General features: G+C 40.0%; 1 protein-coding gene across 4 annotated transcripts in view; it reads right to left on the bottom strand.

Moving 5' to 3' along the window:
* Positions 1-9,673: 9,673 nt before the first annotated feature.
* The window catches only part of Zfr (zinc finger RNA binding protein), a 64,796-nt gene continuing 54,752 nt past the window's right edge, over positions 9,674-19,717 (bottom strand). For 3 of the 4 annotated variants that reach the window (XM_050138985.1, XM_050138986.1, XM_050138987.1), the window contains 3 exons: positions 12,180-12,291; positions 11,964-12,061; positions 9,674-11,159 (listed from right to left, as the gene is read on the bottom strand). In XM_050138985.1, coding sequence (XP_049994942.1) covers positions 10,980-11,159; positions 11,964-12,061; positions 12,180-12,291 — 390 coding nt within the window. In that variant the 3' untranslated portion in view covers positions 9,674-10,979. Of the gene's footprint in view, positions 11,160-11,963; positions 12,062-12,179; positions 12,292-19,717 lie in introns of those variants that run through there. The other variant, XR_007591160.1, reaches the window with a different exon arrangement.

The raw sequence follows: 19,717 nt of genomic DNA, 5'->3' as shown, positions 1-19,717 counted from the left end.
TGCTAGCTGTGATTCCCAACCTCACATTCCACTATGTTGACTTCAGTTAAGTCCTGCACCCATCATCCAGAAACTGGACAAGAAATGATACAACTAGCTCTCCCAGAACTTGGCCGTTTATTCCAATTTTCTCAGGGTTCCCTAAAGACGCTGTCACTCCCAGACAACAGGGAGTAATTTTAGGAACACAATACCCACATTCCCAAAAGGTGGGATGGGAGGTTTTGGTCATTTGGTGAACTATAGATGCTTGTCATTATTTTTTTGGGGGGGGGTTAGTTTCAAGTTGTTATTGGTCATGGTTGGGGAGGAAACTAAACAAAGGAGGTATTAAGGCATTTCTTTGTCTCTTTGTCTCATTCTTTCCTCCTTTCTTTTCTTTTCTTTCTTTTTCTGTCTTTTCCTTTCTTTCTCCCTTTCTTTTTCTTTCCTCTATTCCTTTTCTCCTATCTAATGAAAAAACAGGATATAAGAATGATAAAGTAAAAGGATAGATTATTAAGTCTATTTTTAAACAAAAAAGTAACCATTAGTCTCAAATATTTACATTGGTATGGATTTTTGTATATTGATACAAATTCAAGGTTATTTTGTATATATAATATGTGTGTGTATATACACTGTATATATGTTTCTACTCTCATTTAAGGTGCAACTCATTTTAAAATGTAAAGTTCTAGTCCTTGAAAGCTATTAATACAAACTATTTAGGATAATAAAAAAATGGAGGTTAGTAGTTAGTCATCTATAACAATCAAACTTGTAGTAATGTTAGGTATGTTTTCAAGGTTAAACAGATATATTTTAGATAGATGGGTGGTCTTCAAACACTTCAGAGAACTACAGAATATGTCATTTAAGATGTTTTAATAACATAAGGCTTTTCATGACAATGAGATACTTCTCCTGGCAGCACTAGTCTCCTTCACAGAAGATGATGGGCATTGAAGAACTTCCATATGGAGTTGCTTTCCATGTGGCAAAGCTAGACACTGGGCAAGAAATGGCCCCTTGCCTTAACTGCTGACAGTATGCTGTCCAAATTGGACAATCAGGACACAAAGGAAGTGGATTGCTGAACTTGACCAAGACAAGGTAGGCAAGTCCTTTAAAATTCCTGCTTCACAGAAAAGTCTGTCAGATATTCTCGGCCTGTAGGTTAAAGAGGGATGCTTCAGTGTTGCAACCTGGGGTGGTGGTCTAGACAGCCTGCTGCCTCTGTCATTTCTGTAGCTTTGGAAGTTGCTTGTTCTGCACTTCCTGTTTACCCAGGTAATATATCCTTCTCGGGTCTCTGATGGGGTTGGAAACTAGATATTTGTAGTTTTACAGATTTCATTGTTACCAAAGACTTACACAAAAGATGTAAAGCTTATAAGACTGAGAGACATAAAAACTTAAATTATCAAGAAAATGTTTTAAGGTCTAAAAAGATATTTTTAGGTTGGTAATACAAGTTATAATAGAAAGTGGTTTAGGAATAAAACTTGGGACTTCACCAAAATAGGCGAGATAATGGAGTACTTTCTCCAAATTTGCCAAATACAAATGGATTGAACATTGTGAATTTTTTTTCTTAAAGAATTGAGTGTTTCTTTATTAATTGATCGATTTATTTAACAGTGTTCTGCCTGCAAGAATGCTTGCACGCCAGGAGAGGGCGCCAGATCTTATAGATGGTTGTGAGCCACCATGTGGCTTCTGATAATTGAACTCAGGACCTCTGGAAGAGCAACTAGTGCTCTTAACCTCTGAGCCATCTCTCCGTGAATATAATTCTTACCTGATAATAGTTCTTATTGTATATAGTTTTACTGTTTTAGAGTTAAAACCTTCCCTTTTTATTTAGACAAAGTGGGAGAAATGGTGCATTTGATCATGGTGTGTGTGCATTTGTGTTAATTAAATAAAATCAACATTGGGTCAGGAGGCAGAGCCGGCAATTGCTTGACAGAAAGTGCGCAGAGGGATGCTCAGGAGGTAGGAGTGAGGGGCTTTGAGTGTGCTGATCTTTTTTGGTTTGGCGGATTGGCAGGACACTCTGAGATTTCAGCAAAGATGGAAGGTCCGCTAGTTGCTTCTCAGCCTCTTTGAGCTAGCAGGTTTTCACCCTAGCCTCTGACTCCCGAGTCTTATTGATAAATATAACAATTGAGATTTAGTTGAAAACTACATTTGGTGGTGGCAGAAGGAGGTGGATCTGACTGGATGTAAAGTAAAAGTTCCACTGGGCTGTGGCCTGAGAAGCAGGCAGTAACGGCAGGGCTGCGATGACTGGCAGTAGACTCAGGTGCATCCACTCAGCCAGCAGAAAGTAACATGAGGCCTTATGGGTATCTACTGACTGCAGCTTTCAGATATTGCTTGGGAGTGTTTGACTATTATATGTGTCAGCTGCTAAGCTTGAGGGCCTTCCTCATTGGATTCACCTATCTCCCCTCAAACCCTTTACTCCTCCCCCACCTTAAGATAATCTTTCTTCATACACAGCAACTCTAACAGGGCCCTGCTCCCTTAAGTTTCAGAGGACGCCGAGATCAGCTACCTTGTCGTCTCCAATTCTACAGTATGAGACTTCACCACACAAATGTACTCAACTTTCCTGGATTGGGAACCCCATATGCTTTCCTTCCTGACCTCTCTCCAGGTTTAATCCCTTGTAAAACTCTGTGAAGTAACCCTCATTTGTCCCCGTGTGATGGTGCTGTTGTCCGGCCATGCAGAAGAAGAGAGAACAAAGCCCTTGGTTAGGGACAGAAACAAAGTATTCACTGAGAGATACAGTAGGCAGATTGGCAAAACAGCCTTCAGGCAAGCAGATTTGGACTCAGACAACTAAAGAAAGGGACGGTGGAGGACGCAGGGAGAGCAGAATAGAGGGAAGCTTTGATCCTTGTCCTTCGTGCAACACCCACACATTGTGTGTCTGAGATTATTGCTGATGTGCGTTAACCGACACAACTGACGCTAATTCTTCTTTGACAGTCTTGTAAAATTCACTAGCGAATCTGTCTCAGCTTGAACTTCTTTTAATTAGGAGCATAAAAATAATTTTTAAAAAAGTTACGCTTTTTGGCATGTGCCACTGCCCTCCAGATAGACCCTCCTAGAGCTGGAGTTACAGGTAGTTGAGCGCTGCCTGACATGGGTGCTGGGAACTAAATTTGGGTCCTCTGACAGAGCAGTATGCACTCTTAACTCCTGAGCCATCTCTCCAGCCCCATAGCTGGGAAATTTTGATAAATTAATGTCTTTTTCCTTGTTATAGTTGTTTGAATTGTTTATTAACTCTTGGTTTAGTTTTGATATGTTACTTTTTTTTGACTTTTGGATTTTCCAATTTAAATATATATATATATATATATATATATATATATATATATATATATATTTCAAGATAAGACCTGATGATGTTTCAAATTCTATTGTTACCCTTGGTGATAGTTTGAATGCAATTAGCCCCTAAAAGCTCACAGGGAATAGCACTATTGGGAGGTATGGTTTTGTTGGAGTAGGTGTGGTGAAGTGCATCTGGGGTGATATTTTGCTTGTGATCTAACAAATAAAGCTTACCTGGCAGAGCTAAGCCACAGGGGCCAGAAAGAGGTGGCACACCTTTAATCCCAGACCTCTGTGTGTTCAAGGCCACTCTGAGCTACGTGGGACTGATCCAGTCTAAAAGAGAAACAGAGCCAGGCAGTGATGGTTTACATCTTTAATCCCAGTACTTGGGAGTCACAGGCCTTTAATCCTAGCACTAGGAAGGTAGAAACAAATATGGCTGAGTGGAGAGAGGACTATAAGGCAGGAGGAGACAGGAGCTTAGGATTCAGTCTGAGGATTCCAGTAGATAGGACTTGCTCACTTTGGTCTAAGGATTCGGTAGAGGTAAAAAGTCTCTCTAGTGCCTGGCTCCTTTTCTTCTCTGACCTTTCAGCATTTACCCCAATACGTGACTTCAGGGTTTTCTCATTGCGATCAATTAGAATGAATCTGCACAACACGCATCACTCCGGAGGCAGGCTTTGAAGGCTCATAGATGCTCAAGTCACCCCAGTGTCTCGGACTATTTCTTGTTGCCTGAGTCAAAACTGTAGGAACTCGCAGCTCCTTTTGTACACCATCTCTGCCTTCATACTGTCTTGCTTCCTGCCATGATGATAATGAACAAAACCTCTGAACTGTAAGTGAGCCACCACAATTAGACATTTTTCTTTATAAGTGTAACCACGGTCATGGTGTCTCTTCACAGCTATAGAAACCCTAAATAAGCTGGGTGGTTGTAGCACACACCTTTAATCCCAGCAGATTAAATGGGAGGCAGAAGCAGGCAGGTCTCTGTGAGTTCAAGGCCAGTCTTGTCTACAGAGCTGGTACCAGAACAGGCTCCAAAGCTACACAGAGAAAAAGAGAAACGCAGCCTCAAAAAGCCAAAACCAAACCAAAATAACAACAAAAAAAAATCCTAAAACACCCTTTTTATCTCTAATTTTATTTTTAAATTTTAGTCTTTTCTTTCTTTTGGGCAGCTTGGCTAAATTCCGTCATTCTTATTTAACTTTTCAAAGAACCAACTCTGCATCATTGCTTCTTTTTCATTTCTATTTCATTCATTTCTGCCTTGATCTTTATCCCCAATTCTTATTCTTTCACCTTTTTACTCATTTTTAAAACGTCTTTTTATTGTTTTAGTAATAAGATTCATATACTCATTAATTTTCAAATGATTACCCAGCCATGCACTCCCAAGTAAAAGCTCGATAGTGATATTTGCACATATACATAAATCGGCTTTAATGAATCTGTGAATGACTGTCCAGTCTAACTTCCTTTTTTGTTGTTGGTTGTTTTTCAGTCAGGGTCTCACTTATGTAGCTCTGGCTAAATTAACTACGCAGACCAGGCTGGCTTTGAACTCACAGAGTTCTACCTGCCGATGCCTCCCGAGTGCTCTGGGAATAAAGGCGTGAGCCACCATATATCCAACTTTGTTATTTTATCAGTGTGAGTATATGCATGTGTGCCACGGTGGAAGTCAGAAGACAACTTTCAGGAGGCAGTTCCCTCCCTCCACTGTGGGTTCTGGGATCCAACAGGTCTCAGGCTTTTGTATGGCAAGTGCTTTTAGCTGCTGGGCCAGCCATCTTGCTGTTCCAGAGATCTGTTTTCATGAAGTGTATGAGTCTAAGCTTGCTTAGACATTCTGTTGTTCTTTTCTTCTTTTGTAAACTGTGTGTTGAGCACAGGGACTTACCATGCCAGACATGTCCTCCGGTGCTCCTCTTTATCTCTAGATTACTTTTTAAAATTTTATTTCGATTTTTACTTTGAGATAATGCAATAGTTACTGTTCTTGGTGCTGCGATAAATACCTGAGAGTAATTTAAGGGTTTGTTCTGGCTCACAGTCAAGCACGGTGGGGAAGACCTGGTAGCAGGCAGGAGCCTAAAGCAGAGATCCTATTGCAGAGACGAATGCTGGTATTCTCATTTTCTCTTTACAGACCCCATTCACCGGAAATACTACTACCCACATTTATAGTGGGTCTGCCCATCAAAATTAACCCAGCCTAGAAATTCCCTCACAAATAACAAATATGTCCAGAAGTTTGTCTTCAAGGTGGTTTTAGAGTTTGTCAAGTTAGCAGTAACCATCACAGATAAGGTTTTGTTTAGAACTGTCATGTAACCTTCCTGTCTCAGCTTTTGAATAGCTAGCATTACAGGTCTAGATCACTAGGCCCAGCTCTGAATTGTCTATTATTTATTTTATTATTCTGAGACATGTGGTCTCACTCTGTAGCCCAGGCTGGCCTTGAACTCACAGAACTTAGATTTATCTGCTTGTCTTCCAAAGGCGCACACTATCAGGCTTGGCCTGAATTGCTTTTTTAATGTTTTTGGTATCAGGGTAATGCTGGCCTTCATTTGGACTAATTTCCCCCTCTCCAGTCTGTTCCAATTCTCTCTACCCCACCCTACCCTCTTTTCCAGTTCTCTGCCTAGAAACCCGTTTTAGTTGCCATCCACGTCTACACCCACGACTGTGTCGAAGGCTAAGGCAGTGGAAGACTGAAAGTGAATACATGTTTGTGGTTGAGAATGGTAGCACTTTAATTATGGTTCTCTAATTAACTGGCTACTCATTACATTTTGGAGTTCTTGTTTTGCTCCTAGGCATTTCACCCAGAATTTTTGATTCATTTATTTTTTTTCCAGACAGGGTTTCCTCTGTGTAGCCCTGGCTGTCCTGAAACTCACTCTGTAGAGCAAGCTGGACTCAGGGATCCACCAGCCTCCCTAGTGCTGGGATTAAAAGCGTGTGCCATCAACGCCATCACCGGTGTGTTTCACGCAGGTTTTATGGCTGCATTCAATGGTGACGAGCAAGGGAGGTGCTTACTTCATCTCATAGGAAGAGAACGCGAAGATTTGTTTCAACTCTTTCCTCTTTATCATATCTAATACTAAGCTCTTTCATCTCCTTTGAGATTTCATGCAACAGTAAGCATTGTAGTTGGGCATGGTAGCCTACTCCTTTAATGCCAGCATTTTGGAGGCAGAGGCAGGTAGATCTCTGTAAATTCAAGGCTAGCCTGGTTTTCCAGGACAGCCAGGGCTGTTACACAAAAACTGTCTTGAAAAACAAAACGAAAACAAATTCTAGGGCAAGATGACTGTGGGCAGATATTTTCTGTCACGTCTGACAACCCGTTTGATCCCTAGTACCCACACGGTAGGTGTCTCTTAGGTGGTTCTGTGATCTCTACATGTATTCTAAGATACTCGCCCCCACACTCTAACACCCCTTCATCTTTCTCCAAAATTGTTTCCATTTGTTCTGTGGTCCCAACTACATTACATAGTTTCAAAACAAGTCCACTGGATTGGGGTTTCAAGGATAAAACACACGTTTATACACTTCTAGAAACGCTAAGAATTCTTGTGGGTGTGGTGGCATATGCCTCTTAGCATTTGGGAGGTCAAAGTAGTGTGGCTCAGGAGCTCAGAGGCTCCATAATAAGAGGTCTTATGACTGCATGAGGCCTTGTTTAAAAAAATACAAAACACGAAAAATAAAGCTAAAAATTCCTCTTGGCCTAGGGGGTAAAGATGCTTGTTGCCAAACGTGATTGGCCATATATCTCTGAAGTCTACTTGCAAGTAGAGAACTCCCTCAAGGTGTCCTTTGGTGCAAGTACACACAAACACAATTAACAACCTCCCTCCCACACTTCCTCTAACAGGATGTGCTTCCTCAGCTACCGTGCTGACCCCGTACCTAACACCGAGATAAGCTGCTTCTGTTATAAGGTTGGGTAATCACAGAACTGAGTCCACTTTGTGTGTTCTCTTAGCACTGGGATGAAGGGTCCCAGGGTTTTAAACTGAAATCCCAGCTGAAAATATTCATTTGAAGCTGGTTACACTCCTTTGCCAGTGACCACACATGGGAAACCCGGACTGAACAACTCAGCTACCACCCAGGCCCAGATCCGTGGCTTTGAGATGGCCCACTCCAAAATCTACCCATCTATGAACTGCTCGAGGGTGAAGGGACTAATCCTGTGAAACCACAGCCACAGGACCTCCATGACTTGGGACAACAGCAGGATATTCAGAGAGGTCTCAGAGAGGGCCCAGTACTGATGGTGTGCCAGGGGCAAGAGGCCTTGAACTAGACCAATGACTGCAACCAACAATTCCAAGTGAAGTTGTTTGGGCAAAAGCTAATACTGTAAGACACACCCCAGCTTTGGATGCCACTACAATGAACAAGTGACTCTATAGAGGCAGAGGAACAGTGGTGCCTGTAGGGAGGAACTGGAGGTGCAACAGCTGTGACTGGTATGACAGAAGGTAGCAATTGATAGAGGAGCAGGCCACCGACTAGAGGCGTTGGAGATTAAAGATTTATTTATTGGGTTGGAGAAATGGCTCAATGGTTAAGAGCACTATCTGCTTTTCCAAAGTCCTGAGTTCAATTCCCTGCAACCACACACTGGCTCATAACTGCCTATAGTGAGATCTGGTGCCCTCTTCTTGTCTGCATTCAGAACACTGTATACATAATAAATAAAACTCAAGTATTATATATACAGTATTCTGCCTGCATGTATGTCTGCAGACCAAAAGAGGACACCAGATCTCACTACAGAAGGTTGAGGTCCAGAGTGTGGTTGCTGGGAATTGAACTCAGGACCTCTGGAAGAGCAGTCAGTGCTCTTAAACTCTGAGACATCTCTCCAGCCCCAGAGATTTTTGTTTAGTTTTTTAGGGTTTCTCTGTCTTGGCAGACAGCTCTGGCTGTCCTGCAACTTGCTTTGCAGATCAGGATGGCCTCAAACTCAGAGATGCACCTGCCTCTACCTCATTGCTGGGATTAAGGCATAAACCAGCAATGGAGTTTACAAGGGTGGAGAGCAGATGTGGAAGGGCTGGGAAATGAGTGGTTTGGGTGTACAATGGGAAATTCCCAAAGAATCGATAAAAATTAATTTTTTAAAAAAATATTCATTTAAAGGAAAAAAGCTCAGAGTTTATCTTGGGTGATCTGGTAGAAAAAAAGTTGCCGAAGTGTCTGCCCAAATTCAGCTTAAGTAAGGTTCTAGAGAGTCACTGATACTTGGCAATATTCAGCTGAGTCAGATTCCCTACACGGAGTCTCCTGAGCGGGCTGTGCCTGAAGCAGTGAAGGTGAAAAACAAGTTGCAGTAAAGACTCTAGGGTTCGTGATGCCAAAATGTGGGAAGCTCACTGAGAAAAGCTGTCAGCACCGAAGGGGGATGGACAAGAGAAGCCATGTGGACTATGAATGACAAGGTGCTGGGACAGGACTGCCCAGCCTGCTGGAGCTCACTTCACGACATATATGACTTGGACAGAGTCAGGAATAGAACGCTGTATTTTAGATATGAAGTAGCCTGCCCCCCTCCCCCAAACCAGATGTGTTTGAACATTTGGTTCTTAACTAGTGGCACTGTTGTGGGAGGTTATTAGACTCTTAAGAGGCTAGGGTTTAGGGTGAGAAGTCTTGTCCTGTCTGTGCTTCTTGTCTGACCAGTATGTGGAGTTACAGCTTCACCTCTCTCTTACAATGAACCCACCTGTTGCCACACCTTCCCAACCAAATTTGTTACTCTCTCAAACTTTGGGTTAAAATACTTCTTTAAAAAAAAATTAAAAATTGTCTGGATACTCAAAAGCCCATAGCAAAAATATAAACATAAACACATGCTGAAGTCATACAGATAATATTAGACAGCTCTGCAAGAACAGTCAGAATTGTCTATTCTTTAGTCTGGGGGAAGGTTCAATCCTTAGAAAAATGAACCAGTATGTCGGTGAAACATAAAAACTTTCAAAATTACACGACCAGCCAACATACACCTGGCAGGAGTAAAACACACATGTACATAGTATGTATGTTTTTTTTTTTTTTTTTTTTTTTTTAGTTTTTCGAGACAGGGTTTCTCTGTAGCTTTCGAGCCTGTCCTGGAACTAGCTCTTAGACCAGGTTGGCCTCGAACTCAGAGATACACCTGCATCTGCCTCATGAGTGCTGGGATTAAAGGCGTGTGCCACCTCTGCCCGGCCATGAATATGGTTTTACTGAAGCATAGAATCAGCAAAAGTCATCTTCATCAAGCCTACCACATAACACAATTAACTCATTATATGAATTTAAGCTTTTATTTCTGTATCTCACTGTAGTGCTGTGACAACAAAACAACACCTGTGTATCAGAGCATACGCACATCAACAGTAAGATGTAACTTCGCATTACACCACTGCTGGGGGATTAGCATTTCATATGAGACATACACATGTAAGATGGCCACACCAAATAATTTTCTGTTTTTTTTTCATTAGATAATCTTATTTTTTAAATCAGTAATACTTTATCAATCTCACTGTTAATAGACCTATAGATGATCAGGATGATAGAATGTGTGGGATCATTCCACTGTGTTACACTGTAAGAGCTGTTAAGAGTAATTGCACACACATTAATAAGGAACTGTCACCATAATTAAGGGCTAGTTATTGTTAGTTGCACAATGATAAAGTTCTTTTGGAAACAATAACCCACTTATATGTGAAAAATGCCCTTTCCACTTGTACAGAAGAAAAAGTACTCAGAAAGTTATTTTTGGCCTTGCTATGTCAAAAAGTCAACTGTACAAAGACCTACGTGTTAAACCTAAAATTATAATTTTAAAAGTCTATCAAAAACAAAAATGTCATGCATTTTATTATCAATTATGCAGAGGCTTTAAATCTGTTGCAAGACCATATAGTATATATTAGCTTTTATACTGCTAATGCACAACTAACAGCAAACTTGATTAGATTAACAAATTTGTCTTAATTACACCTTTATATATCACACTAGATAGACAATGCCACAAGATCTGCAGAAACACCCAGTTCTGAGCACTCAAATGGCAGGATAGGTTCTTATATTGTAATCCTTCACATATAGAATAACAAAAGGAAAAAGAATGCTGCAGCTTCACGTTACAAAAAAAAAACGTACTGCTGTAAAATATTAAGAGGTAAAGGATATCTATAACACAAAGTAACTAGTGTCAAAGCAAACTTCTAAGTAAAAATATCAAAATACATGGAGCAACTGAAGCACAAATCCTGTTAAATACAGTAAAGATTTAATAACACAATGCACTAGTTAATAGAAGACACAAAAATACATGGAGCAAGGGCAACCAGTAAATAAAATCAAAATATGGGGGCGGGGGAAATGGAATCACTATTTTTGCCCTAGTTGAATATGTTTTTCGGTGTCTTTCCATCCATATAATACCTTAAACTATACATTGTTTTTAATGCCATAGAAAAACATGGTTCTTCCATGGAACTTTATATTCTTGATAAACTTTTAAAGTAGACATTATTATGAATGGAAAACAGCCAATAAACCGGCACCTATTTTTAACACTGAAGATTTACAGAAACTTTTTAAAAGTTATCATAATCCTTTTTGTCTTTTTTCCCTTCAGCTTCAAATCCGTCTACTCCATCGCTATCCCTTCTTCGTTTCCTGTTGTTGTGGATGTTAAAACGTTGATTCATTTGTGGTAATGGATCCATTCCTAGAACTTTGTGTATCTGACGGAATGCAAGGAGTCTCAATGCAAACTGCAAATAGAGTTAGAATATAGAATTAATTTTAAAACTTAAATATTGATACTCTTGGGAGGGGGGAACTTTTCTGTGTGTATGCCTGTTTTCTAAATATTTAAGCTAAAAATACCAATTCTTAAATAAGTTTAGTCGATTCATAAAGGAGTGGTGGAGGAAATGGGTCAGTGATTAAAGCACTTTTGCTCTTGCAGGGGACCCAGGCTCAATTCAATACCACATGGTGGTTCACAATCATCTGGAGTCCATTATAATGACAAAGTTGGCATAAAACACAGGGAAGTCTGACTCTGCAGTCCATAGTAATCCTCGATATAGAACAGTGCCAGGAAAGACAAAACTTTGATAATATCTAAAAGCATAGTTCACTCCTGCATAACCAGAGAATTCTTGATAAAACTGATATATAACCTAATAGCCACATTTAACAAAGTGTTTAATGTTGAATTATTTTCCTGGTATATATATCATATATATATGATACACAAAATTATACAATCATCAGATTCATCCATATAATATTAGAAATCTTATCAGTGAAATCTAGTTTAAGGTAAATACTTTTTTATTTTTTAAAGACAGAGTTTCACTGTATAGCCCTGGTATGCCTTGGTCTACTGAGAGTTGGGATTAAATGAGTGTGCCCTACCACCTTAGGTAAGGTATATCCTTTAATATTCTCTTTAAGACTCACTTTCCAATTGCACATTACAATAACTATTATGTAATTATTTCATGTAAAGAAACATTTATAAAAAACCCTAAACCTTAAGAACAGTAATCCAACAAGAATTCAATTACCTGTGCACTGGATGTAATGTCTTCACGTTGTTGGTCAGTCATCGTTGCCAAAGTATCAAAGGGATCCTTTTCACAAGGATCTAGAAGTCCAGGGCTGCCTATAACCCATTTTGTAAAGAAATAAAAGCATTATTAGCATTATCTACTTGAGAAAGTGGGCTTCTTATTCAATAAAGAAATAAACTTAATTTTACTTAATAAGAACACTAAGCTCACCTTTGAGAATAATCCCTGAAGAAATGCACTCAAACACTCTTCTCAGGGCATCTCCAGGGCTTTGAGGACTGGAAGCACTACTAATTGCTTTCTCTACCAGCAACTCCATAGCCTAAGATTAAAAACATAAAAGACATTCAACAGTGTAATAACCATTTTCTAACACCATCAGAATTATAGACACTTGACATTCTCAAGGGTCATTAAAGATTTTGAAGATTAGGGAAGTTATGATAAGGTAATGAGCAAGAGATGGCTCAATGCGTAAAAGGCACTTGTGATGAACATTCATGGCAGAGAACTTTTCAAGTGGCCCTGAGACACACACAGCCCTGATGGAATCTTAAAGGTATAAAGAACTGACGTCTCCAAGTTGTTCCAACACATACATAAATGTAAAATAATAATATAAAAATATTCAAAATAGGGGCTGGAGAGATGGCTCAGCAGTTAAGAGCATTGCCTGCTCTTCCAAAGGTCCTGAGTTCAATTCCCAGCAACCACATGGTGGCTTACAACCATCTGTAATGAGGTCTGGTGGCCCTCTTTTGGCCTGCAGGCATACACGCAGACATAATAAATATTTTTAAAAATATTCAAAATAAACAAAAGCCTCTCACACTATCTGTTCGAAGGTTGAAGTGGCATTATTTGGGCAACAGAATGCAACCTCAATATAAAAAAAAAAAAAAAAAAAAGAACTGGCTGGGCCCTAGGGGCAGAGTTAGGAGGATCTCTTAAGTTCAATCTTACTTTGCACCCCAAAGGCTAAACTAGAAGTAGCCATATAGCCCATGCAAGCTTTGATCTCAGTCTCCTGTGTACTGGACTACAGGTCTGAACCTTCACTTCTGGCCTATTTCTAATTCTGAAACACGGTCTCACTTAGCAGTCCTGAGATCCATCTTCCTACTAAGCTTATTTGAATGCTGAGATTACACAGGCCTGAGCTTGCCCCATCTGGTCTTGTTTTTTTCTTTACAAACAATGGGTATTATCTCAACTTTCATTTAATGCATCACTGGAATTTTATTACCCATAAGGGAATTAAAAAAAAATACTTTCACTGTATTTTACATTTAAGAGACTCAAAAATCTTAAACCAATGAATAAAAGACAAAGGTAAAGGAATAGGCATTAAAAGTAGCCAATCTGGAGACATGTACGTAAAAATTTAGCAGTGTTACTTGGGCAGTGGTGGTGCAGGTTTTTAATCACAGCACTTGGGAGGCAGAGTCAAGTGGATCTCTGTGAGGCTAGTGGTCTACACAGAGCGAGTTCCAGGACAGATGCCAAAGCCAAACCCTGTCTTGACTGCCCTGCCCCAAGCAGTATAATTTATTTGATTCATTCTTCCAAACTTACAGTTCTGTGGCCTTTGGTATACTTATGAAGTTATTCAATCATTTCCACAGTCCAATTCCAGATTTTTTTAATCACTGCGTATCTACTAGTAAACACCTCTTCCTTTCTGCCCTTTCCTCCAATCTACTTTCACATTCTACAGAGTTGCCTACTCCTGATACTCCACACAAAGTGAACCATATGAAGACCATCTTCTCTTTTCTGGTACAAAGCATTTGGTTCAACCAGTGTAGCTTTTGAAAACAAATTTACTTTTTATTTATTTTTACTCATGTGTATGCTGGTTGTCTGCCACATGTACAGAGGTACCCACCAAAGCCAAGAGGGGACAGGGCGTCAGATCTCCAAGGAGCTGGAGTTAAGAGACATTTGTGAACCACTAGAGGTGGGTGCTAGAAACTGAATTAGGGTCCTCTGGAAAGACAGTGCTTTTAACTCTTGAGTCATCTCTCCAGTGCCCGTTCTTTTCTTTAAATTGTAAGTAGAAATTCTAGGGCCTATCAAATGACTGACTGAGCTATGGCATCACTGTCAAACCCAATGATCTGAGTTTGATCCCCAAAGTCAGGGCCCAAGAAGAGAACAGACTACTGTAAACTGTTCTCTGACCCATAGAGGCACACATACACATTGCTCAAAACATACAAACAAAATACATGAATGCAATAAGTAGGAGGTCCAAAAACAATTCAAAGAAACCAAATCAGCTTGAAACTACAAAAAACCCTAAAATGGTTCAGAAGCTGCAAAACTTATGCTCAGTTATATAATAAAAAGTCAGAAAGATAAGGGCTGAGAAATGGCTCAGTGGTTAAGAGTACTTGCTGCTTTTGCAGAAGACCCAGGTTTGATTCCCAGTATCCACATGGTGGCTCACAACTATCTAACTCCAGTCCAGGGGCTCTGAAACCCTATTTTGACCTTCTCAGACACCAGGGCACACATATGATACACACATGTAGGCAAAACATTTACACACATAAAATGATAAATCTTAGAAATTAAAGAAAAAAGCCAGAGGTAAAACAATGTCAGACCAATCTAAAGGTGAGGGCACAAAGCCAAATCTCAAGAACTCTTGCTCTCCCAAAACTAAACAAACAAACAATAAAATAAAGTTACAATGCACGTTACTGCCTCCAAGTAAAAATATAATAGCTTGCACCAAAAAGGAAAGGACAGCAGGAGATGACTCCCAAGAAACAGCGACTATGCTCAAGCAGGTCTTCCTGCACTCTCCATGTGGAACGTGGAGATGAGATTAGCAAGTAAGCAAACACCTCACTAATAATCTCTAAATTGAGGGAAGAATGGATCGTGCCACAAGACATTTTCCTAAAAGTAAAAGATCTCTTCTGACCTTTCTGGAGATAGAAGCAGAGAATTTGTAATCCTGGAGTCCTGGTGGAAACCAGCCTTTGGAGTACAGAGTATGTACACTTTACCAACATCTATTGACTAACAATAAACACATTTTAAATGGTAGATTAAAATAGTCTTTCAAATTGTACTTCTTTCTACAAGCAGTCCTTAAAGAATAACTCACAAGGGGAAGAATAAGGAGAGATATTTTAAAAAGGTCAGCATCTGACTAAATAAACTGTGGGACATATGAACTGTGGAATTAAGCCCCAATAAAGAATGTTAGTCTATCATTTCCAACAACATGGACAGAACCAGTCATCACATCATGTGAAAAGCAGCCATTCACAAACACTCTATGATCCCACAACAGAAGAGTGGCAAAGCCTGGCAAGTGTAGTAATATTTCATTTGTGTTTTAATAAATGAAGCTTCCCTGAAGATCAGAGAGTAAAACAGCTCTACTGATTAGCCTTACAGACCAGGCGGTGGTGACACACACCTTTAATCCCAAAAGCCACATAGTTTGTCATAGAAACTGGGTGGTAGTGGTGCACACCATTAGTCCCAGCACTAGAGAGGAACACAAGACAGGAGACAGCTCCCACACACAGTCTCAATCTGAGATTCTTGGAGGCAGAATCACCATTTCAGACCGAGGTAGAGTTAAGAGACAGTGGCTGGCTGTTTTGCTTTTCAGACCTTCAGGTTGAACCCCACTATCAGTCTCTAGGTTTTACTAATCGTGCTACAGGAAATATGTGGAGGTGGTGGTGGTAAGACAGCTAATGGCCATAATCTATGCTCTGTGGCACAACAGGGTGACAATGCTTAACAAAAATTAGTCATAAACTTCTTTTGGGGGGTTGTGTTAGGTACTGAGGTTCAAACCCAGAAACCTGCATTCTTGGCAAGTGCTCTAACATGAACTACATCTCTAAGTTGTAACTTTTATTTCAAAGTAGCTGCTAGAAGACTTTGAATGTTTCCAGCATTAAAAACTGATAAACGTTTGAAGTGATAAATATGTCAATGATACGAAAAACCATTACACAATAATTGTATTTAAATGTACCACTGTACCTAATAAAAATGCAATTATGTCAACTACATATATCAAAAATAGATGGGAAAAATTTGCAAGATATCTTATACTCATGTAAATAATATGAAACGTCTGGTAGACTTTACACGGCAATTATGCATTAAAATAGTTTATTAATAACAAACGTACCCCCTCTGGTACAAATGTTGACGTGGAGACTGTGTACGCAGGGGCAAAATTTGCATGGGAACTCTTTATTATTTCTGTGAACGAGCCTGTTGTTAGTAGTAAAAATCTTTTTTTTTTTTTTTTTGGTTTTTTGAGACAGGGTTTCTCTGTTGCTTTGGAGCCTGTCCTGGAACTGGCTCTTGTAGACCAGGCTGGTCTCGAATTCAGAGATCCGCCTGCCTCTGCCTCCCGAGTACTGGGATTAAAGGCGTGCGCCACCATCGCCCGGCTAGTAGTAAAATCTAATCAACATTAAAAAACTTGTCTGGATTGAGTTTAATATCTAAGCATGATAATATAATTTAAAGATTCTAAAAAATTCAATGAAGCCAATAAAATGAAGTCAAAGTTCAGATAAACAAGAAGATTCAGAGATACTATACCAAGCTAAAATTCTAAACATTATGGAATTGTGATAGTTTGAATAGGAATGGCCCCATGGACTCATAATTTGAGTATTTGGTCCCCAGATGGTAAAACTGGGAAAGGTTAGGATGTGTGGCCTTGTTAAAGAGATGGCTCACTGAGAGTAGGCTTTGAGGTTTCAAAAGCTCATGTCATTTGCAGTTAGCTCTGTCTCTTGCTTATGGATCAGAATTCCTTAGTACTGTTCTAGTACCACGCCTATCTGCCACCATGCTCCCAATCATGAAAGTATGGACTGAGTTCCCAGTAAACTCTTGGATCAGTTGTCTTGGTCATGGTGTTTCTTCGAGGCAACAGAAAAGTAACCGGAGTTGGTACAGAGTGGGCTATTATTGTTCTGTAAAAGCCCAATTATCGGTTTTTGGAGTAATATGGGAGACTTTAGACTAAGAAAGTAGTTGAATGCTATAAGAACTTAATGGGCCACCCTAGGAGAAGCCTGGAAGACAATAGTGCTGAGAGTCATATGGATAGGACTATGGAGGCCCAGTTCAAGAGGTCTTTGAGGCGGGCAATAATAGCACTGGCTTAGAGACCATTCATGTGATGGTTTGGCAAAGAACATGGCTGTTTTTGCCCTTTCCGTAAGAATCAGCCTAAGACTAAACTGAAGTGTTTAGGACTAATTTCAATGGCAGAGGAAATTTCAGGACAGGCTAATGCTGACTCTATCATGTGGTTATTAGTTCCACTCTTATGTAGGTCTACAATTTAAAGAGCACCAGGAAATGTTATGTTGGAGCCTTATATGTGCTGAAAGAGACAAGGAGAAATGGAATTAAGTGAGTGAGGCTCTCAGAGCCAGACCCCACCCAGCTAATCCTGCAATTTGTAAAAAGAAATGGCTCAAGGCAGTGGTTCCCAACCTTCCTAATGCTTCAAACCCACAAGATTATTTTTGGTACTTCATAACTATAATTTTGCTACTGTTATGAATCATAATATAAATATTTGATAGGCAGGACATCTGATGTGACTCTGTGAAAGGTTTTTTTGACCCCAAAAGGAGTGGCAATTTATAGGCTGAGAACCACTGGATTAAGGAATTACCTGTTCCAAATAACAAAGGAAAGCTTATGCAAATATAATTCAAGGAGAGGACCAGGTTCCATCCCAAGCAGGCAGAAGAACTTGGCAGCACTGCCACATGATTCTAGCTTCAGAATCATAAAGGATACAACAGTACAGGGCTATGTGTTGTGGAATAGAATTTAACTATGTAAACATGTGTTGCTGTTAACCTTGCCTGCCTAAGGCACTTGATTGGTCTAATAAGAAATCAAACAGCCAATGGCTAGGCAGAAGAGGGATAGACCTGGGAGTGGGGGGAGAGGAGAAGAGCTAGCAGAGAGAAAAGGGCAGCCAGCTGGGGGTCAGTTGGTCAGCTAGAAGGAAGGAAAAAAAGCAGGACTGACAGTACATAGATGTGGTAAACGAGCCTCAGAGCAGCACATAGATGAATAAAAACGGATTAATTTAAGTTTAAAAAAGCTAGCTAGAAACAAATCTAAGCTAAGGCCAAGCACTCTAAATAGTAAGTCTCTGTGACATGATTTGGGAGCTGGCAGTACAAGAAAGCAGGCTACAGTTGTGGAATCTTCCTTCACAGCTAATGAAAGTCACTGAGGCCAGGTAAATGGCAGAGGAATCCCTGCATGAAGGCTCAGAGAGGACACGGCATAAAGCTGTGGGGTTTCTACCAAGGACATCTATAGACGAGTGAAACCACGCCAAGAGAGTGAAGTCTGCTGCAGTCAGCAAAGCTGGAAGAGAGAAGCAACCTAAGTCTTTTAGCATCAGTCAGAGATATAGGATTTGGAATTTGCATCACTGAGTCTTGCTTTGGTCCAGATTTCTTCTTTATGCCTCCTACCTCCCCTCTGGAAAGGTTCTGATATTCTGTGCCACTTATATTGGAAGTATGTAACTTGCTTTTGGCTCAGTGGTTAAGAGCACTGCTTGTTCTTCCAAGGTTCTAAGTTCCATTCCCAGCAACCATATGTTAGCTCACAACCATCTGTAATGAGATCTGGAGCCCTCTTGAGGAAGAGATCTGGTCCTCATCAACTTAGACCATGAAACCCAATATATGGAAAGTTCAACAGAACCACCATATACAGGCTGCCCATGCATGCTTCAGTATTACCAAAGGCATAAATTTCATTTCATTTCAACTTGCATTTTGCTTTTGCTTTTACAGGAAGTTATAACTAAGAGACTGCCTGGAGTCTTCAGAAGAGACTTTAAATTTCTAAAACTGCTGAGACCTGTGAAAGAATCTTGGGACTTTTGAAGTTGGACTCAATTCATTTTGTACTGTGGTATCACAAATCCATGCTGGTAGGGAGTGGAATGTGGTAGTTGAGTGAGAATGGTCTACACATATTTGAATGCTGGTTCCCATTCCGCAGAACTCTTTTGTGAAGGGTCAGGAAGTATAATTTTGACAGAGGGGTGTCATTAGGGATAGGCTTTGAGTTTTCAAAAGCCCATGCTATCTCTCTCTCTCCTTGTTGCTGTTGTCTCAACACAGAGGCTCTCACCTACTGTTCTCGCATCATGTCTGCCTGTCTGCTAATTACTAACTCTCTGAAAGTGAAGTTGAGTCCCTACTTCATTAATTCTTTCTTCGATAAATTGCCTGGTCATGGTGTCTCTTTCATTGCAATAGAAAAGTAACTAAGACAAGAACTAATAAATAGCAAAAAACAAACAAACAAACAACAACAAAAAACAAAGGTAAAAACCAAATTAAGTCCTCAAACCCTGTCTGTCACATAGGAAAGTGGCAAAAGATGAAAACAGAAAAGATAATAGCTATGTCAGACAAAACTGACGCAACAATAGGATAACTGCTTCTAGAGATGATATTAATCAGACATAACAGAAAGCTGTTTTCCTTCCTTGGGTTAAAAAAAATTCTTTGGGACAAAAAGTGTCTCAGAAAATACACAGCTGCATTCATTTTTGATTCATTTATGTATTTTTGTTTCATTGGGCTTTTTTGACATAGGGTCTTAAAATGTAACTTAAAATTCTCTGTTTCAAGCTTCCCTAGGGCTGTGACTACTATCTGGATTCTATTCATAATTTAAAGATTTAACCACACAAG

Source organism: Alexandromys fortis, unplaced genomic scaffold, assembly GCF_014885135.2.
Source record: "Alexandromys fortis isolate MF-2015 unplaced genomic scaffold, M_Fortis_MF-2015_v1.1 scaffold_37, whole genome shotgun sequence".
Taxonomy (NCBI): Eukaryota; Metazoa; Chordata; class Mammalia; order Rodentia; family Cricetidae; genus Alexandromys; species Alexandromys fortis.
The sequence above is the reverse complement of the archived record's forward strand: the minus strand, read 5'-3'. Positions and strand labels throughout refer to the sequence as shown.